Raw genomic sequence first — 19843 nt, 5'->3', positions numbered from 1 at the left:
CAGTTCAAAATACCATATTATTAGCAAAAGTCGATTTAATCGCTCAACTAATCCCAGGTAAAGAAGAAAAACACAATGAATTATGGTAAAGGTAATTATCAGATAAAAGCAAGAGACCAGTATGAAAATTGAACATGTCATTGAAATCCTGCAAAATCTCACAGTTCGACATCATCATGGCCTGGTTTAATGGCACACTTAACTGAAACACTTATTAAATTTTGAATGTGTAAGCATCTTTAACTTTCCCGCCAAATTCTTGTTTCCCTCCCATTTACTTTCATGTTATGAATCTCGGCAACACATTTGCCATAGAATTAAAAGAAACAATGTGTAGATAATATATCTTACTTATTTAGATATAATTGCACAATTAAAATGATTAACGTTTGGGGGGATCCAAGATGGCGGCGACCCAGCAAGACTGAGTCCACAGTGCTCTACCCAAAACTTGGAAAAAGTGGGCTATCCACCCCCACCACACTCACTAAACCATTTATAATAGTTGTTAACCTTAAATAGTTACCTATTTGTACATTTAAATAGTCTAATACTAGCTGGAAAATGAGTAAAGGGAAGGGAACAGGCGGCTCTAAGAAAGCAGGGACCCCTCCCCCACCCTCTCCCTCTTCAGCTGCAACAAAGGTGTCTTCAGCTACTTCAGGAGATTTACCAATGAAGATGAGCTTTGAGGAGATGTTTGCCAGGTGGGAGGCGAAGATTGATGCTTTTATCGATGAGTCTCGGCAGAGCAGAGAAGCACTATCAGCCGAGCTGCAGAAGCAGGGCAGAGACATTCAGGAATTGGAGTGCCGAGTCAGAGAGGTGGAGTCGAAGGCCGCAGCCTCAGAGACTGCGATAAAATCAACAGCCGACCACATCCGTTTTCTCGAGAATCGAGTCCAGAACCTAGAAAACCACATTGATGACCTCGAAAATCGATGTCGTAGAAAAAATATTCGGTTGTTGGGCCTGCCCGAGCAGGAAGAGGGAGGTCAGCTGACAGCATTCTTAGAGCATTGGCTGCCACAACTTTTAAATCTGCATAATGGATCAGGCCAGGTAAGGGTAGAATGGGCCTACCGGGTCACAGTACGTGGGCCCGGCTCAACCCAGCGCCCACGCCCGGTCCTGTTCCAGCTGCAGAGCTATAGGGAGAGGCAGATGCTCCTGGAAGCCTCAAGAAATCTGGGAAAAGATCCCCAAGCTATGACCCACAAAGGATCCAGGATCATGCTGTTCCAGGACTTCTCCCCAGCTTTGGTCCGAAAGAGGAAGGCATTCGATGAGGCGAAGAAGCGTTTAAGGGACTTAAATATCCAGTACTCCTTACGATATCCAGCGACGCTACGCCTTAGCCACGAAGGATCCATATATAACTTCGGATCACCGGAGAAGGCTAAGGAATTCTTGGACTCTCTTAAATAAACTGTAAGAGATTGTGGACACTGGTCTGCCTTTCCCATTATTTTGGTTTACATCCCTTCATCTTTTCTTATCTTTCCCCCATGTGTGTATGTATATATATATATGTTGGGGCGTTTGGTTAATGTTGATGGGGAGAGGTGGTTACCTTATTCTATTTTACTTCTGTTTTTAGGAGCGGGGTTGTTTTTCTTTCCCCTGTTATTTTGTGGTATTATATTTAAGTATTACATGTTGAGATTGTAATCTTATAGTTATATATGGTATTAATATTCCCAAATATATTTAGATGTGGGTGTGGGTGGGGGTGGGGTGTTCACTGTTAACTCTAGCTTTATATTATATTTGAATTCTCCTCATTTTATTGAGGAACACCTGGGTCAAGGGTGGGGCACTGGTTGGAAGAGGGTAAGATGGACTGTGGGAGAGGAAGTGACGCTCCCTGGGAACAAGGGAGAAAATCTCCAATTCGGAATGTTTTATATTTTTTATACTTAGAAAGAGTTTTTTGTTATATTGTTTTGAGTGTATCAGAGAATCTTTACTTTTGTAAATCTTGTATGCTCCATGCTCGGGATGTTCTAGATAGGGTTTCCCCTCCCGAGGGGTCTCGGATCTGTCCAGATGATTATGGCTGAACAGTCGGTTAAGTGGTGCACCTGGAATGTCAGGGGGAGTAATTCGCCAGTTAAAAAGGAAGAAAATATTATCAAATCTTAAGAAGGAGAGAGTTGATATAGCTCTCCTACAGGAGACACACCTGTCGGATAAAGAACACTTAAAATTACGACAGGGCGGATTTGATCAGACCTTTTTTTCCTCTTTTAATTCAAAAAGCAGGGGAGTCGTTATCCTTGTCCGGAAGAACTTCCCTTTGAAAATTCTAAATCAGATAAAAGACGAATCTGGACGATATATTTTGATTAAAGCCCTCATAAATGGAGAGGAATATGGGATCTTAAATGTATACTGCCCCCCGGCACACCCCTTTAAATTCATAACGGAAGCTTTTTCAAAACTGATGGCCTTTGGTGCCCGTCATACAATTATAGGGGGAGACTTTAATTGTATTATGGATCCGGAAATAGACAGGATTCCCAAGAGTGCCACTGGAGTATCTCCCAGATCTAGACAACTGGCGGACCTGAATAAAGAATTAGGATTGGTAGATGTATGGAGATGTCTCCATCCACAGGGTAGAGATTTTTCTTTCGACTCTAATCCACATAAATGTCACACAAGAATTGATATGTTTTTTGCCCCATCGATTTTTCTAAACTCTATAGCAACCTGTAAAATAGGTACTATAGCAATCTCTGACCATGCCGCTGTATACATGGAAACTAAGGTAAAGAACAATGGGACATCTGCTCGGCATTGGCGTATGGACCCCTTCCTGATAAAAGATAGCAAATTTTTAAAGTACTTCTCCCAAGAACTTAAAACTTTTTTAGAAATTAATACTGGTACGGCTAGCAATCCGTCAATGATGTGGGAGACCATCAAAGCTTATGCACGAGGTTTGATCATCTCCTATTCAGCGACCCAGAGGAAAATGAAGGGAGAGCAACAGCGTCTGCTCGAAGCTCACCTAAAAGCAGCCGAAACAGCATACGCTGATAGACCTATCACAAAATTGCAGAGGATTACAGCTCTTAGGACAGCTTTAAACACCGCGCTTACTCAAACGGCTAAAAGGGAAATATTATTTGCGAAACAAAGATTATATGAATATGGCGACAAACCGGGTAGATACTTAGCATTTCTTGCAAAGAAAAAGAAAGCCCCTCAAACTATTCCGACCATCAAGGAAAGTACAGGTACCCTGACTCATGATCATAAAAAGATCAATGCGACCTTTAAAGAATTTTATTCTGAACTACATAGATCGCAGGACTGTGAAGATAGGATTAGGAGGATGCAGTCATTTTTTAAAAATTTGACCTTCCCGGGCCTGACTCCGGAACAGGTGTCGGCCCTAAATACCCCTTTAACAGTCCAAGAAATACTTGAGGCAATTAGGCAACTTCAGAGCGGAAAAGCACCGGGCCCGGATGGTTTTCAAGCTGAATTCTATAAAGAATTTACAGGAATATTGGTTGACCCACTTATGGATATGTATAATTTTGCGCATAGTCAGGTCTGTCTCCCGCCCACGCTGAAAGAAGCAAATATTTCTCTTATCCTCAAAAAAGGAAAAGACCCAGAAGATTGTGCATCTTACAGACCAATATCCTTACTAAATGTAGACTTTAAAATTCTCTCAAAAATGTTAGCACTAAGACTAGAAAGGGTACTGCCATACATTATAAAGGAGGACCAGACGGGATTTATTAAGGGCCGCAGATCATCCAATAATATCAGAAGGGTCTTGAATATGATCCAAGCCTGTCATCAGGGAAAGATACCAGGAGTAGTAATTTCATTGGATGCGGAAAAGGCATTTGATAGGGTTGAATGGTCATATTTATTTTACACATTGGAAAGGTTTGGCGTTGGACAGGTGTTTACCATATGGGTTTCAACATTGTATAATGACCCCAAAGCAGCTGTTATTACTAATGGGTTAAGATCGGATGGCTTCAGTGTGGGTAGGGGCTGCCGTCAAGGATGTCCTCTCTCACCATTGTTGTTTACACTGATAGTCGAACCATTAGCAGAAGCCATCCGGACTGATCCTAATATAACGGCCCCGAGGATTGGTACAGGTAAACACAAAATTGCCCTCTATGCAGATGATGTTCTCTTATTCCTCAGTAATCCTTTAATGTCAGTGCCTCGTCTAATTCAAGTTATTAATACATTTAGTGCATTCTCAGGCTATAAAATTAATTTTTCAAAATCGGAAGCCATGCCAATGGGTGGTCTGGCTATGATACCCCACTTAATGGACGGATCCCCTTTTCCCTTCCGTTGGTCCCTGGAGGGCTTCTTATATTTAGGTATTTTTATCACGCCAGTATTTGATCAGCTGTATAGGGCTAATTTTGTACAATTAATGGAAAGGATAAGGCAGGACCTCCAGCGATGGAGAGACCTTCCGATTTCCTGGCTAGGGAGAATAGCATTAATTAAAATGAATGTTCTGCCCCGTCTCTTATATCCTATGAGAATGCTCCCGCTGATGCTGCCAAGGCTAGCCCTACGTAAATTATATGGCTGGTTGGGCTCCTTTATTTGGAACCATAGACGGCCCCTTATTAAGCTGAAGAAGCTACAGCTTCCACAGGCAAGGGGAGGACTGGACTTCCCAGACTTTAGGAAATATCAGTTAAGCTCCCTACTAAGTTACATAGCTGATTGGGTTTCATCTGATCCACAATCAATTTGGCTGGATATCGAAGCCTCCCAAGTAAAATACCCACTTATTAACTTTTTATTTTCAGATAAGAGGAAAATCATTACAGACCACTGTAAAAATCCCATAATATTAAACACAATTAAGGCCTGGAATATAATGCGGCAAAATGAGGGTAACTCACATAAAACATCCCCCCCATGCACCAATAGTAGGCGCATGGGGATTCCAACCAGGGATTACAGATGCCACCTTTAAACTCTGGAGATCCAGGGGCATCTCATGCTTAGGGGACCTATTTAAAGATGGGATCCTGATGCCCTTTGAGCAGCTGCGTCTGAAATTCGGAATACCTAATGGGGACCTCTTTCGATACTTCCAAGTTCAAGATTATATACAGAGGAAGACTACATTAATAGATAGTCTTTATAAATCAGACAGAGAACGTAATGTCTTACGACCAGCGGGGGCATCCTCCGTTAGTACTATATACCATTTGCTACATGATGGAGTCTCAGGAGACATGGATGACCCGCTTAAAACATGGGAGCAGGACTTGGGGCTAGAAATCTCTGAGGATATGTGGAATGACATTTGGGAAAATGCTAGAAGAATTGCTATCTGTAACAGAACTCAGGCTATCCAACTAAAGATACTTCATAGGGCCCATATAGCTCCGGCTCGACTGGCAAAATTTAAGGCAGGAGCATCTCCTGCCTTATGGGCGGCACGGTGGCACATGGGCGGCACGGTGGCACAGTGGTTAGCACTGCTGCCTCACAGCACCTGAGACCCGGGTTCAATTCCCGACTCAGGTGACTGACTGTGTGGAGTTTGCACGTTCTCCCCGTGTCTGCGTGGGTTTCCTCCGGGTGCTCCGGTTTCCTCCCACAGTCCAAAGATGTGCGGGTCAGGTGAATTGGCCATGCTAAATTGCCCGTAGTGTTAGGTAAGGGGTAAATGTAGGGGTATGGGTGGGTTTCGCTTCGGCGGGTCGGTGTGGACTTGTTGGGCCGAAGGGCCTGTTTCCACACTAAGTCTAATCTAAAACCTCTTACACAGCATCTCCAATGTGTCCTAAATGCAAAATAGAGGTGGGTACTCTTGTACATTGTCTGTGGACTTGTCAGAAAATCCGCAGATACTGGACTAAAGTGGCAAATACCCTGACAGAAATTTTAGGAACGGAAATTAGGGTGGACCCTGTATCTCTCCTTTTGGGCTTTTCGAACCTCTCATCTCTGGATATGCATGGGAAGAGACTATTTTCTATTCTCTCTTTCTGTGCAAGGAAAAATATTTTGGTGAACTGGGTGGCTGAGGGCCCCCCTGGACTTTCAAATTGGCACAGATTAATTATGGAATATATCCCCCTTGACTTCCTTACAAATATGGTGCACCGAAAGACTGAATTATTTTATAAAATATGGCAGCCCTTTTTGAATTATATAAATGCAGATATTTCGGCTATCCTAACAAGGGCTTTTATTTAGTGGAGATTTCAGATCGCGCTGCTCCGGGGCCCCTTGGGAGAGGAATCCTGCGCGAATACGGGTTTTATTATATTTGATGTTTATACATTCCAAGCATGTAAGAGACTTAGGTATACACTCTGGTTAGTTATAGGTTAGATTAGTAGAAAGTTGAGTTCTTTTTTTCTTTCTTTTCTTCGTTTCTTTTTTTTTCTTTTTTTGTTTTCTTTCTTTCTCTTTTCTTTGTTAAATTATGACTATTGTATATATGATTTAATTGTACATCAATGTTTGTATTTGAGAGTTTTGTTTATTTTTGTAAATTTGCAAAAATGTTAAATTTCAATAAAAATATCTACAAAAAAAAAATGATTAACGTTTTAACAATATTAACTTTGGATGGAATCTGGTCTTTTATCCCAGGACTCTGTGGGAAACTAGGGAACTGATTGCTGGGCCTCTTGCTGAGATATTAGTATCAGCGATAGTCACGGGTGAGGTGCCGGAAGACTGGAGGTTGCCTAACATAGTGCCATTGTTTAAGAAAGGTGGTAAGGAAAAACCAGGGAACTGCAGACCAGTAAGTCTGACGTCATTGGTGGGCAAGTTGTTGGAGGTAAATTCTGACCCTCGGGATTCCAAGTATTTGGAAAGGCAAGGACTGATTAGGGACAGTCAACATGGCTTTGTGTTTGAGAAATCATGCCTCACGAACTCGATTGAGTTTTTTTTAAAGAAATAATGAAGAGGATTGATGAGGGCAGAGCAGAAGACGCGATCTGTATGGATGTCAGTAAGACATTCGACAACATTCCTCATGGGAGACTGGTTAGCAAGGTTAGATCACATGGAATAGAGGGAGAACTAGCCATTTGGATACAGAACTGGCTCCAAAGTAGAAGACAGAGGATAGTGGTGGAGGGTTGCATTTCAGACTAGAGGCCTGTGAACAGTGGTGTGCCACAAGGATCGATGCTGGGTCCGCTACTTTTTGTGATTTATATAAATTATTTGGATGTGAACATAGGAGGTATAGTTAGTAAATTTGCAGATGACACCATAACTGGAAGTGTAGTCGACAGCGAACGAGGTTACCTCAGAGTACAACGGGATCTTGATCAGATGGGTCAATGGGCCAAGGAGTGGCTTATTTAGTTCATGGGAGGTGCTACATTTTGGAAAGGCAAAATCAGAGCAGGACTTATATACTTAATGGTAAAATCCTAGGGAATGTTGCTGAACAAAGCAACCATGGAGTGCAGGTTCATAGCTCCTTGAAAGTGAAGTCACAGGTAGATAGGATAGTGAAGGCGGCGTTTGGCATGCTTTCCTTGATTGGTCAGTGTATCGAGTATAGGAGTTGGAAGGTTATGTTGCGACTGTACAGGACATTGGTGAGGCCACTATTGGAATATTGTGTGCAATTCTGGGCTCCTTCTTAGAGGAAGGATGTTGTGAAACTTCAAAGGGTTCAGAAAAGATTTACAAGAATGTTGCCAGGGTTGGAGGATTAGAGCTACAGCGAGAGGCTGGATAGGCTGTTTTATCTGAAGCGTCAGAGGCGGAGGGGTGACCTTACAGAGGTTTATAAAATCATGAAGGGCATGCATAGATGAATAGACAAGGTCTTTTCCCTGGAGTAGGAAAATCCAGAACTAGACAGCATTGGTTTAGGGTGAGAGGGGAAAGATGTAAAAGAGACCTACCTAAGGGGCAGCTTTTTCCAGCAGTGATGCGTGAATGGAACAAGCTGCCAGAGGAAGTGGAGGGGGCTGGTATGATTGCACCGTTTAAAAGGCATTTGGATGGGTGTATGAATAGGACGGGTTTAGAGGGATATGGGCCAAGTACTGGAAAATGGAACTGGATTAGGTTGGGATATCTGGTCGGCATGGATGGGTTGGACCAAAGAGTGTGTTTCCGTGCTATACATCTCCGTGACTCTATGACTCAAGTCAATGTGGCACGAGAAAATCTGCTCCCCTTTCCCTCAAAGAACTGGTAGTTATGATCTCAATTACAAATTGGTTGCTGGTAACACTCAATTCTCTTACTGATTAAAAGCCTTTAATATAAAAGTGGCCGAGCCTCTACAGCCCTCGGTCATTAAACATTCAATAAATTCACGACACTCCTCTTCATCTCTGACCTAACTGGACAACACCTTACTCTGATTGTAAGCAAAATTAGATGACAAATGAAATGCTACACAAAAGCTCCACAATATGCAAAAATGGAAGCGTGATCTGGTTGTAAATTTCACACTACAGTGTGGCAGTGTTTTCTTTTTGGCCATCAAGTTACTGACTTCAATTGTCTCCACTTATTTTTAAATGTAGGTTAACCAAATTTTATGCTTGTACAAACTGTCAATTGCAGGCACATCAGGTACAATGGATGCTCCTGGATTGATGGCTTGGTTATATTTTATGATGGATCTATGTAATAATTACATAGATGCCCTATCTTTAATGTGAACACCGGTAGGTACGACAAGGTTGTCGTCAGTGGAATGATTGAGATCATTCCAGAGCATTTTAAGAGTAGAACCTCTCAGTTTCATAATAGTATTAGATTAGATTCCCTACGTCTGGAAACAGGCCCTTCAGCCCAACAAGTCCACAACAACCCTCCAACAAGTAATCCACCCAGGCCCTTTCCCCATACTTACCCCCCAACTAATGCACCTAACATGAGGAGCAATTCAGTATGATCAATTCACCTGACCTGTACATCTTTCTGGATTGTGGGAGGAAACCAACACAGACACAGGGAGAACATACAAACTCCACATGGAGAGATGGCCAAGGCCATAATCAAACCCAGGTCCCTGGTACTGTGAGGCAGCAGTATTAACCACTGAGCCACCGTGCCACCCATGTTCAGGCGCCAAACCAGAAAGCACAGTCGGAAGAGTATTCCGGAACTAGAAATTTCCAATACAATTATTGGCCTTCCATAAAACAGATGCTTTGCTCAATCATACCAATTGTACCAATGAGACTGCCCATCCACCTGCTAAAGTTTATTTAATGAATTCAGTGTAAACATCACCCATTTTTCTTGTCAATTACTGTCTCCTGCAATTAAAACTATAACAACCTCCACCCTCTGTGTGGTTGACCATACCAACATTAAATTTTCAAGGGACTCAACAGTTTGCAAGCCACGACTCATAGGAGTGATGGCATGATCACAAATGATCACACTGTTCAAGTGTTGACTTTACTTTGCTTCACCTTCCCTTTAAGCTAGTTTTAAAACACCAATCTGGAAACTCTTCAATGGAATCGGAGCTGGGCTAAGTCCATACCCCCTGTCAACTGGGCCAGAGTACTAATATCTGCAGCTGCAGGTCTGCGTGTACCTGAACTGACGTCCCTGGCTGTAGCTCCGCCACAGACACGACACATTTAGATGAACATACTCTAATGTCTCTTTTTTAAAAGTGTGCAAAAAGGCCATTTGGCCCATCAAGTCCACAGTGACCCTACAAAAAGCATCCTACTCAGACCCATCCCGCTACCCGATTCCTACAACCCTACATTTTTCATGGCTAATCTACCTAGCCTGCACATCCCTGGACACAGTGGGCAAATTAACACAGTCAATCCATTCAACTTACACATCTCTGGACTTGGGAGGAAACCGGAACACTGAGGAAAACCACACAGACTTTGAGAGAATGTCTGTGCGGAGTTTGCACACAATCGCCAGAGGGTGGAATCGAACTCGGGTCCCTGGCGCTGTGAAGTTTTGTGTTTTTCCTAATGGCTCACCATGATTTATAAATTTGACAAATATCTTATCCTATAAATAGGTTTTCTGCAAGTATTGTATAACTGAAAAAAAATCATACTGAGGACCCTAATGCAATTTAACACTCAATGTCGAAACATTGTTATTCCACAACAATAGGTCAATTTGTAAATACAGCAGCCACTGATTCTACAGAAGATTTCTGCTCAGGCGATGAATTAAAGAAAACACAGACAGAATTGATACTTTATAATGCAAAAAAACATACAAGGATTTTCAAACATGTCTTCTTTTGCTAATTTCATACCTTTAATATTGCTGACCATTCCAATTAATGAATGTCATATCCCCTGACTCAGACTTGTAATTGGGTAAACTGCAACCCACTGCCCCACAACTTAAGACTTCCTGAAGCATATTATCTTGCTCTATTTTAAACTATTCTTTTAAAAAGATAATTGCTTCTGCTTCAACATCCTGTGGTGTAATATTGCTTTGTTTATCATGGCCTAAAGGATCTCCTAATTTTATTCTCATTTTCTTAATTACAAATGACTTTAACAATTGACCATTCCTTGCTGACAGATTGAAGTTTTTCGCTTACTTGATCAGTTTTTGCAGCCATCCCCAATCTAGTGGTAAATTAGCAACCTCTCAAAGGCTCAGTACTTCAACTGTGAACAAAGTGAAGCTTTTCATCATTCTTGCATCTAGGAGTGCAGTGCTCGAGGACAAGTGCATCATAAATATTTCTCCTCTCTTGGAACAGGTATGCAAGATAACATAAGCAACCAGGAGTTGTAGAAGTTTCACAAAGTCATTGGGAGCAAAACTGGAACTTGGAAGTCCATGGTTTTGGCGCCATAGATATTTATTTTTCTCATTTTTGCTTGGAATTTGGAGCTGATGTTGAGAGTTGGCCTTTCAACTTTATTTTAAAACATACTGCTGCTCAAAGCAAAGAACAAATAAGCTGATATTTGGTTATGGGGAATGGCCTGAAAAGTTAATTGCAGGTTGAATTTGGTTCTTGCAACATTGTAGATTTTTGAGCACCTGAGATGCATTACGTTCAAACACCAGCAAATGCACAGATATTAAGAGGGCCATCACAGCGAAGCTGATGCTGAGTCAAACAAAGAGAATGTTGAAATAGAAATCACACATTGAACTCGTTTTTGTTAGGCAGAAGGCAGCTTGGCTGCCAAAGCTGCTAGACAGAATTTGGTTGCTCTCATTATCCGCCAGTTACCAACTTAGTGTATCCTTCTATTCTTGGAACTTTTAATAAGTGAATACAGAGGAACCTTGATTCTCTAAAGCACACAGGTGGGAAGTATTTTGCTTAGTAAATCCAATTCCGGATAATTGAATGCCGGATAACATAGCTTAACCGAGCATCAGGACCTTGCGATCTTGCTGGAAAAGCTAGTACTCAGATCATCGAATGTTGGATAATCGAGGTTCCTCAGTATTCCTTGGAAGTTTGCTGGAAGCTATTTGCATGAATCAATTACTTGAGAATTCAAGCAACGTACACAATTTACTTGCCTGTGAATAAGCTAGAGAGCCATGCAATTTTCTGGGTATCCAGGTTCAAATTCTACATGACAGAGTAGAATTTGAACTCAATAATTTTTAAGAAGTCCGAATTCAATAGCCTGCTAATGACTATTGTCAATTAATGGAAAAACTCATCTGGTTCATAATTTCCTTCAGGGAAACTAACTGCTGTCCTTGCCCGAGCTGACCTACACCTGGCTCCAAACCTACAGTAATGTCACTGACTCTTAACAGCCAGCAATGTCCACGTCACATGAATGAACTAAAAGAACACATATTAATGATTTTGATTTGTGTGTACAGGGAATACCTTCAAAGATAGGTTCAGAGTGACTGGAGAAATGCACAGATTAAATTTTATCGTAAAGTGATACATTTTGGAATGAGAAATGACAACACAAATCAAAAATCATACAATCTTAAAAGGAGGCGCAGGAAAAGAGACACCGATGGATCACTGCTTAAAGTCTTCGCAAGTGGCAGGGGAAGGTGATTAGACTGTTATAACAAAGACATATGGGATCATTGGCTTTATAAAAAGAATCGTATTCCAAGGCAAGGTGGTGGCAAGACCTCAATTTCCGAACAAGGGAAATGTCAGACTGCTTAGTGAGCCCAATTCTAGTTCTCCTACTATAAAAAGATGGTCAAGGATTTTCAGATATGTTGAGAATAATAAGGAGAATGGTACCAAGGATGAAGGGTTTCTTCAGAACACAGAGGTTAAACGATCACTTAACAGGGGTGATAATTATTTCTCTCAATCCATTGTTTCCACTGATAGGACAGTCAGTATGTGGAGAATACGGATTTATGAGAGGATTTGTGGCTAAAATCTCTAATTTAGAATATGAAATGAACTGCCCGAGACTTAAAATTTCTTTTTATATTACCTGTTATCCCTTATTCATATTTCCTTTTTGCCATTTTCACCTTTCCAATCAACTTAGCCTTTCAATGCTTTCATTAATTGTCTTAATCTCAGAAACTTTCTCTTTTAAATTTCAATGTTAATTATTTCCAAACAGTTGAAAGGCTTCGGAAGAATTGGGGAGAACAAATGTTGAGTAAATTCAAGGCAGGGATGGATCTCAGTTAATCAAAAGATAAGGGACAATCATAGTGCAGTTGAGGTAAATCAGCCATGATTACATGCAATGGCAAACTGTCTATTTCTACTTTTACGTACATTCTTAATTTTTTCTTGCCCTATTCATTAAATATTAACATCTCCAATATTCTTCCATTATACTTTCCCCATGACCTCACTCAGTGTAAAATCACCAGTACCATAATTACAAACTTTTTAGAGTACATAGGCTATGGAGATGCAAGTGAGTACAATTAAACTGTGACAAACTTGCAAGGGCAGCTTTCATTATACATGGAAACCCACATATATTTTATGTACATATTACCATTATAAAGGTTAATACACAGTTAAAATAAAAGGGGCTTGAATATCATTTCTGGGCCCGTGTTCAATTACCAGTATCCACTTTTGTCTTATGTTCCTCTGGGATATCTTCTGATGTGACCCTCCACCCAAGATGGTGTGGACAAGAATTAGGAGCAGGAATAGATATCACAGCGGGTTAGGCTTGCTCCTCCATCCAATACAATTTTGGGATTAATTTCCACTTTCTACTTGCTCCTGATACATCTTGATTCCTTGAAACATAATGATTTTGTCTATCCCAGCCTTAAGCGTATTCAAAATGGAGATTAACAACCCTCTGAAGAAGAGCATTCCCAAAATTTAAAACCTTTAGTCTCCCAATTTTGCATTATCTCAGTTCTAAAAGATCAAACCCATTGCCTTTCAAAATCTCATTCTGAATGGACAATTACCTGTGTTCTGTATCCTCCATGTTTTGGTGAACTGGGTGTCAGGTGGAACAGACTCTCCTTCTCCTATTGTAACATCTTCTACAAATGACATAGAAGGTGCATTTATATTTGGGCTCTCAAAGTCATAATAAGCACCAATGGCAGCCTGCAAATTCCTGAAAAACAAAAAACAAAGTCGCTCAATTATCTTGAATAAGAAAATATTTGAAATTCTTTAGAGTTACCAAACTGGATCACTTACATAAAACATAATTGAAAAATCAGCTTACCCATGCAATAAGGGCAAAACTTGAGTTAACTTGCAAGGCAGAACAAATAGAACAAAAACACACAACAAGCAGTATTACACACAAACACAATAAAATCCATTAACATAGAAAAAATGCCCCATAATGTCTCAATGAGCAATTGTAAGCCTTTACGAATGATTTCAGAGAGGTGACTGATATTTGGTCATAGAAATGGGTTCATGTAGGTTTCAACTGCAGATGGATATTGGAACAAGAAGAAAGTTACGTAATTAGGTCTAGAGATAATAAAAGTGTGCATCAGGATTTTGGCATTGGTGAGGGTAGGACAGGTATAGAGGTGATAAGACAGGGGCAGAGATCTGAGCAAACAGTCTTTGTGATTGATGAGTTTGAAGCCCAACTATGGGTTTACCTGGATGCCATGGATGCGATCACTCTGGTTCAACATGAGCAACCAACCAGGGAAGGAGATGGAGTCAATGGCTTCAAACATCCCGATTTTCAATTGTAGGAAATCCTGGCTCATCCATAACACAAGATGATAGGATCAGGAGTCAGCCATTTAGCCTCTCAAGTCTATTTCAGCATTTAACTCTATCACTAATGCATCCTCAACTCCGTATTTCCTGACACTCATTCCTAATTACTTCACCAATCTTGTAAACTCAAATGAACGCTAGACAAGCTTATGCCACCTCTGCCCACAGCTTAAGCCGGAGTGTTCACACCCAATTCTTGTGAATCTACACCATAACCCCTACAAGGTTCATACATCGCTCCCAAAACTGAGCGCAGTACTCCAGTTGGGGCTTCTCTAGGCTAGGTATAACCAAACCACAACTCCTTCCCTGCTATCTTCAAGCCCCACCTTGCCCATTTTATTTCTTTTTGTACCTACACAAAAAATGTTTAGTGTGTTTCTTTGCCCTACCACAGAGCTGATTTACTGAAGTGAATAACTCACTTCCACAAGTTAAAATTCTATCAGCCACAGGTGTATCCATTCCATCAGTTTATGGCCCTTTTGAACTCCCTCTTCCACTTGTATAACGTTGTGTCTCAATTTAGAGTTACTTGAAAATTTAGTTCTATTCTTTTATCCAACTCAAATCAATACTATGAAACGGAGAAGCCCAAGCGAAGATCCCAGGCGAACACATCATATTCTACTGATCAGAATACATACCTTTAATCTCACCTTGCTGTCTCCTAATAATTGTCAATTAGCAAACAGCATTATGACAACACAGGTCCTCATGGGTAATTAGGTCAAAGAAGGGTGGAGTGTGACAGAACAAATGTCTTCAGCAAGTGTACAGGAGCTTACCATGTGAAAACAGATGATAGAGGGATAGCACAGATATTAGAGAGGGTTAGCATAAAGATCAGCAATAGAAAGAAGCCTGGAATGGATCCTTGGAGAACGTGCAATGAAACCATCCAGAAACTGCAAGTGTGAAAACTACAGGAGAAATGTAAGCACAGTTGCCCTGATGCGGATCATAGTGCTTCTATTCTAAGTCAAATGCTCAACATTTCCAACCAACTGCACTGAAGCAAGGCAACTTTCAGTGGCAGGTAGAGTTCCAAACTATGACCATGCTTCAAGGAAACCACTAAGAGGAATTAAGCTGTTTGGGAATGGAGTTCATCATATACAAACTTAAACATTTCAAGTGCATTAGGGTAATATTTGCAGCAAAGACGTGAGCTAAAGCCATTTTAACTGTCTTCTTTAAAATTTTCCAGTGAGTCACTGGATTTGGATTTGCAAGTTGATTTAGATAATATGGCAGCATGGAGAAAGATTAAACAGCACATTCAAGTAATACATCATATTTTATACTTTCAGCTTTTTCTTCTTCACACAACTCAACATCAGACCCAAATGGCACGAAGTTTACAAGACTCGACAGGAGAACTACTATAGCAATGACTGATCTGGCTCTCATCAGCTCCAAAAATTGTTTTCCATCTATTTCTCCCACATGAACACTCTTGAAACAAACATTATAGCCTCTGCCACAACTCTTTCCCACAACAGGAACAGAAACAGAAACAGAAAACACAGTGCAGACCAGAGATCAAACCACAAACTACCTTTTGGCGGGTTTATTAAGGCTCAATTAAATCACAAATAGATGCAATGCATCATCAGGGAGTTCACACCATTGTGTAATCACAAACATATTGTAATCAAATTAATCACTTACAGTGCTAATTTTGTTTTCTAATTGCACAAGCACTAAATCCAATGGGTAAATAATCAATTTCATAATTGTGCATTTTACAGAGGGCACTGCTAAACATCTAAGTGGTTGCGATCAAACTAATTGAAATATACTTCTGCTTTGCAGTTTCTCTAGCCTTCCCCCTCCATCTGTAACAGGTATCCCAAGATTAAAAAGAAAGAGCTGAGATAAAACAAAAGTGCAGAGCAACCCACTTAAATGAAAGCAATTAGTATTGTAACCTCTTTAACTCAAAACATTTCTTCCAAAAGATGGAGAAATTAGATGCTACCTGAATGTCCATAAATGGCTCTTCATTAGTGCTCCATGTAACCCCAAAACCTTAACGGCAAGGAACCCTACAAAATTAGCCTTTCATGAGAGGAGGCCTACCTGTGTCAGACAGCAAGAAGAAATACCAGGATATGCCTGGGAAGACGACAGTCTGGAAATTGAAAAAGTGCACACCTGCCAACGCAAAAAACAATTCTGGAAAATGAACCACTATTTCTGAAATTAACAGATAACAAATGTAGCTAGCAAGTACTTTTTCCAAAGCCTATAACATCCCAGTTGTTCATAGACATCCCAGTTATTCATAGAATATGTGCACTCTCGTGTGGTTATACAGTTCTAATGAAATTATTGGACCTTCATGTTTCTCTCTTTAGATGCTTCCCCGCCACTTGGTTTTTATTTAAATCTCCAGCATTCGGCAAATCAGGAGCCCCCTCAATTGCAATGTTACACTTCCAAATGCAATCTCATACAGAATCCTCTATGGGCTGGAAGATATGAGATATGGGGAAAGATTGAATGGGCTGGAGTCGTTTACCTTGAAGCAATGAACATTGACAAGTTAGCCTCCATCACTGCATTATCTCACTTTTCCAGGTTGAATTCCATTGGTCACTGATCTACCTATCAAAACAGTTCATTAATATTCTCCTGCAGTTCGCAACTATCCTCTCATGACTTACCACTCTATCAATTTTCGTGTTAGAGTTACACAACAGACCCTTCAGTCCAACTAATTCACGCCGACCATGTTTCCAAACTAAACTAGCCCCACTTGCCTGCATTTAGCCCAAATCCCTCCAAACCTTTCCTATTCATCTGCTTATCCAAAATGTCTTTTACATGTTCTAACTGTACCTGCATCCACCATCTTCTCTGGAAGTTCATTGCACACACTAACCACTGTTTAAAAAAAACATTGCCCCAAAGATCTCATTTAAAAAGTATGCTCCCATGCTATGGACTCCCCCATCTTATGTAAAAAATGTTATGTAAAAGGTCACTGCCTCCACCAACTCTGGTAGCAAGTTCCAGACACCCACTCATCCTCCATGTAAAGACTGTTTTCCTCACCTCTCTAATCCTGCTCCATTTTGCTCAAAATGATGATTTCTGGTCCTTAAATACTCTGCCAAGGGAAACAGATTTTCTAGTCTATTATATCTTTGACCCTCACCATCTGCAAGGTTTTTGATAACACCACCTAATTTAATTCCAAATCATTAATGTACACCACAACAGCAAGGGCCCTAGCACTAACCCCTGTGGTGTCGTCTTGTTGCCCCTGTTCAGTCGAAGCAAACCTCTCAGAGACACAGTATAGTTTTACCTCCTTCATCTTTATTCCAGGCCCTGGTGGGAGAGAGAGAACGATCACCCAAGTGCATAGAGACATGATTTCACGGTCTTCTCTGGAACAGCAGTTTCTCGATGAACTACATAGTCATTTTACAGGGAGGAGCATCCAGATAAAGGTAACATTTATTGATAGTAATGGTCACCCAATCAAGTGTCAATAGTAAAGATTCAGCCATCTGCTGTTACACAATGAATAATTGACTCACATAATGAATACTTTTAACCTTGTTAACTGACGTTACATACTAAATGCTCCCTCATTTTGTTAAATGGCTCTATATAATGGCTGCTTTTTCACATTAACCCATTACCCTTGCAGTTAACAATGGGGTGTTGGAGGCAACTTCTTATCTGATATGAGTCATGCTCAGCTGAACCTCTTGTTTTGCAAAACTCAGAACTTGAACTCTTTCCCTGCCTGCTTATACCCAATACACATTCTCACAAAGGACACACAAGTCTCGCTTCAACCACCCTCTTTCACAATTTATTTTCATTCAGAAAATAATCTGCCTTTTTGTTTTGGCGACCAATGTGGATGTTTATGTTTACCTACATTATACTTCGCAAGGTTTGTAGCTCAGGTTGAGGTTTAGGGTGTAGGTTTGCTCACTGAGCTGTAGATTTGATATCCAGACGTTTCATTACCCGGCTAGGTAACATCATCAGTGGCGACCTTCAAGTGAAGTGAAGCTGTTGTCTCCTGCTTTCTATTTATATCTTTCTCCTGGATGGGGTTCTTGGGTTTGTAGTGATGTCATTTCCTGTTCGTTTTCTGAGGGGTTGATAGATGGCATCTAGATCTATGTGCTTGTTTATGGCGTTGTGGTTGGAGTGCCAGGCCTCTAGGATTTCTCTGGCATGTCTTCGCTTAGCCTGTCCCAGGATAGATGTGTTGTCCCAGTCGAAATGGTGGTTTTTTTCATCCATGTGTAGGGCTATGAGGCTATGAGGGAGAGGGGGTCGTGTCTTTTTGTGGCTAGCTGGTGTTCATGCATCCTGGTGGCTAACTTTCTTCCTGTTTGTCCTACGTAGTGTTTGTGGCAGTCCTTGAATGGAATTTTATAGATGACGTTGGTTTTGTCCATGGTTTGTACTGGGTCTTTTAAGTTTGTTAGTTTTTGTTTGAGTGTTGGTGGGTTTGTGTGCTACTAGGATTCCGAGGGGTCTCAGTAGTGTGGCTGTCATTTCTGAAACTTCTTTGATATATGGTAAAGTAGTTACGGTTTCTGGCTGTGTTTTGTCTTTGATTGTTGTGGTTTGTTCTTGAGGAATCTGCGCAGTGTTTTTTGAGTATCCGTTCTTCTTGAATATGTCGTATAGGTGGTTCTCCTCTGTTTTTCGAAGTTCGTCTGTGCTGCAGTGTGTGGTGGCTCGTTGGAATAGTGTTCTGAATACAGCTTCGTTATACTTCATCTAGCTTGGATTTGTCCACTCATACAACTTGACCAAATTACATTACGGCATTTCCGCATCTTCTTCACAGTTCATCCTACGACCCCATTTTGCATTTTCTGCAAATCTGTAGATATTACTTTATTTCCCTCATCTAAATCAAGAGTATGGATCGAGAATAGCTGGGTTTCAGGCACTGATCCCCGAAGTACTCCACTAGTCATTGGCTGCTCAGAAAAAGACATGTCTATTCCTAATATTTGTTCTGACTGCCAACCAATTCTTGATCCTTCTCAAGACACTAGCCCAATCCAACATGCTTGAATCTTAGATGCTAAACCTTTATGTGGCATCTTATCCAAAGCCTTCTCAAAGTCCAATTTAACCATATCCACTGGTTTGCCAAGTCTATTAGTTACATCCTTGAAAAAATCCAGAAGATTTGTCAAGCAGGATTCCTTTTTCATAATTCTGGTATGACTGTCCAATCCCAGCACTGTTTTCCATATGAACTTCTATTTAATTTTTATAATGGACTCTAACATTACCAATGTCAGGCTAACAAGTCTATTCTTGTGTTTTCTGTCAACCTCCTTTTTAAAAACAGTAAGATTACATTAAGTACCTGCAAATACATAAAAGAGTCATTCCAAAGTCTATAGAATCTTCAAGAGGCTCTGGATGTAGGTTTGCTCGCTGAGCTGGACGGTTCAGTTTCTGACATTTCATCACCGTACTAGGTAACATATTCAGTGAGCCTCCGGATGAAGCACTGCTGTTTCCTGTTTTTTATTTATGTCATTTCCTGTGGTGATGTGATCAAACCAAAAGAAACCCAAGCATATAAATCGAAAGCAGGAAACATCAGCAGTGCTTCATCCAGAGGCTCACTGAGGATATTACCTAGTATGGTGACAAAACATCTGAAAATGAACCTTCTAG

The 19843-nt window shown here is 40.8% G+C and overlaps 1 protein-coding gene across 5 annotated transcripts in view; it reads right to left on the bottom strand.

The window, feature by feature from the left end:
* The window catches only part of ilrun (inflammation and lipid regulator with UBA-like and NBR1-like domains), an 87226-nt gene that overhangs the window by 50349 nt on the left and 17034 nt on the right, over positions 1-19843 (bottom strand). For all 5 annotated transcript variants that reach the window (XM_060845547.1, XM_060845543.1, XM_060845544.1 and 2 more), the window contains exon 2: positions 13369-13523. In XM_060845547.1, the coding sequence (XP_060701530.1) occupies positions 13369-13523 (155 nt within the window). The remainder of the gene's footprint in view (positions 1-13368; positions 13524-19843) is intronic.

This window comes from Hemiscyllium ocellatum, chromosome 26, assembly GCF_020745735.1.
Source record: "Hemiscyllium ocellatum isolate sHemOce1 chromosome 26, sHemOce1.pat.X.cur, whole genome shotgun sequence".
NCBI lineage: Eukaryota > Metazoa > Chordata > Chondrichthyes > Orectolobiformes > Hemiscylliidae > Hemiscyllium > Hemiscyllium ocellatum.
This window is presented reverse-complemented; position numbering and strand designations above follow the sequence as displayed.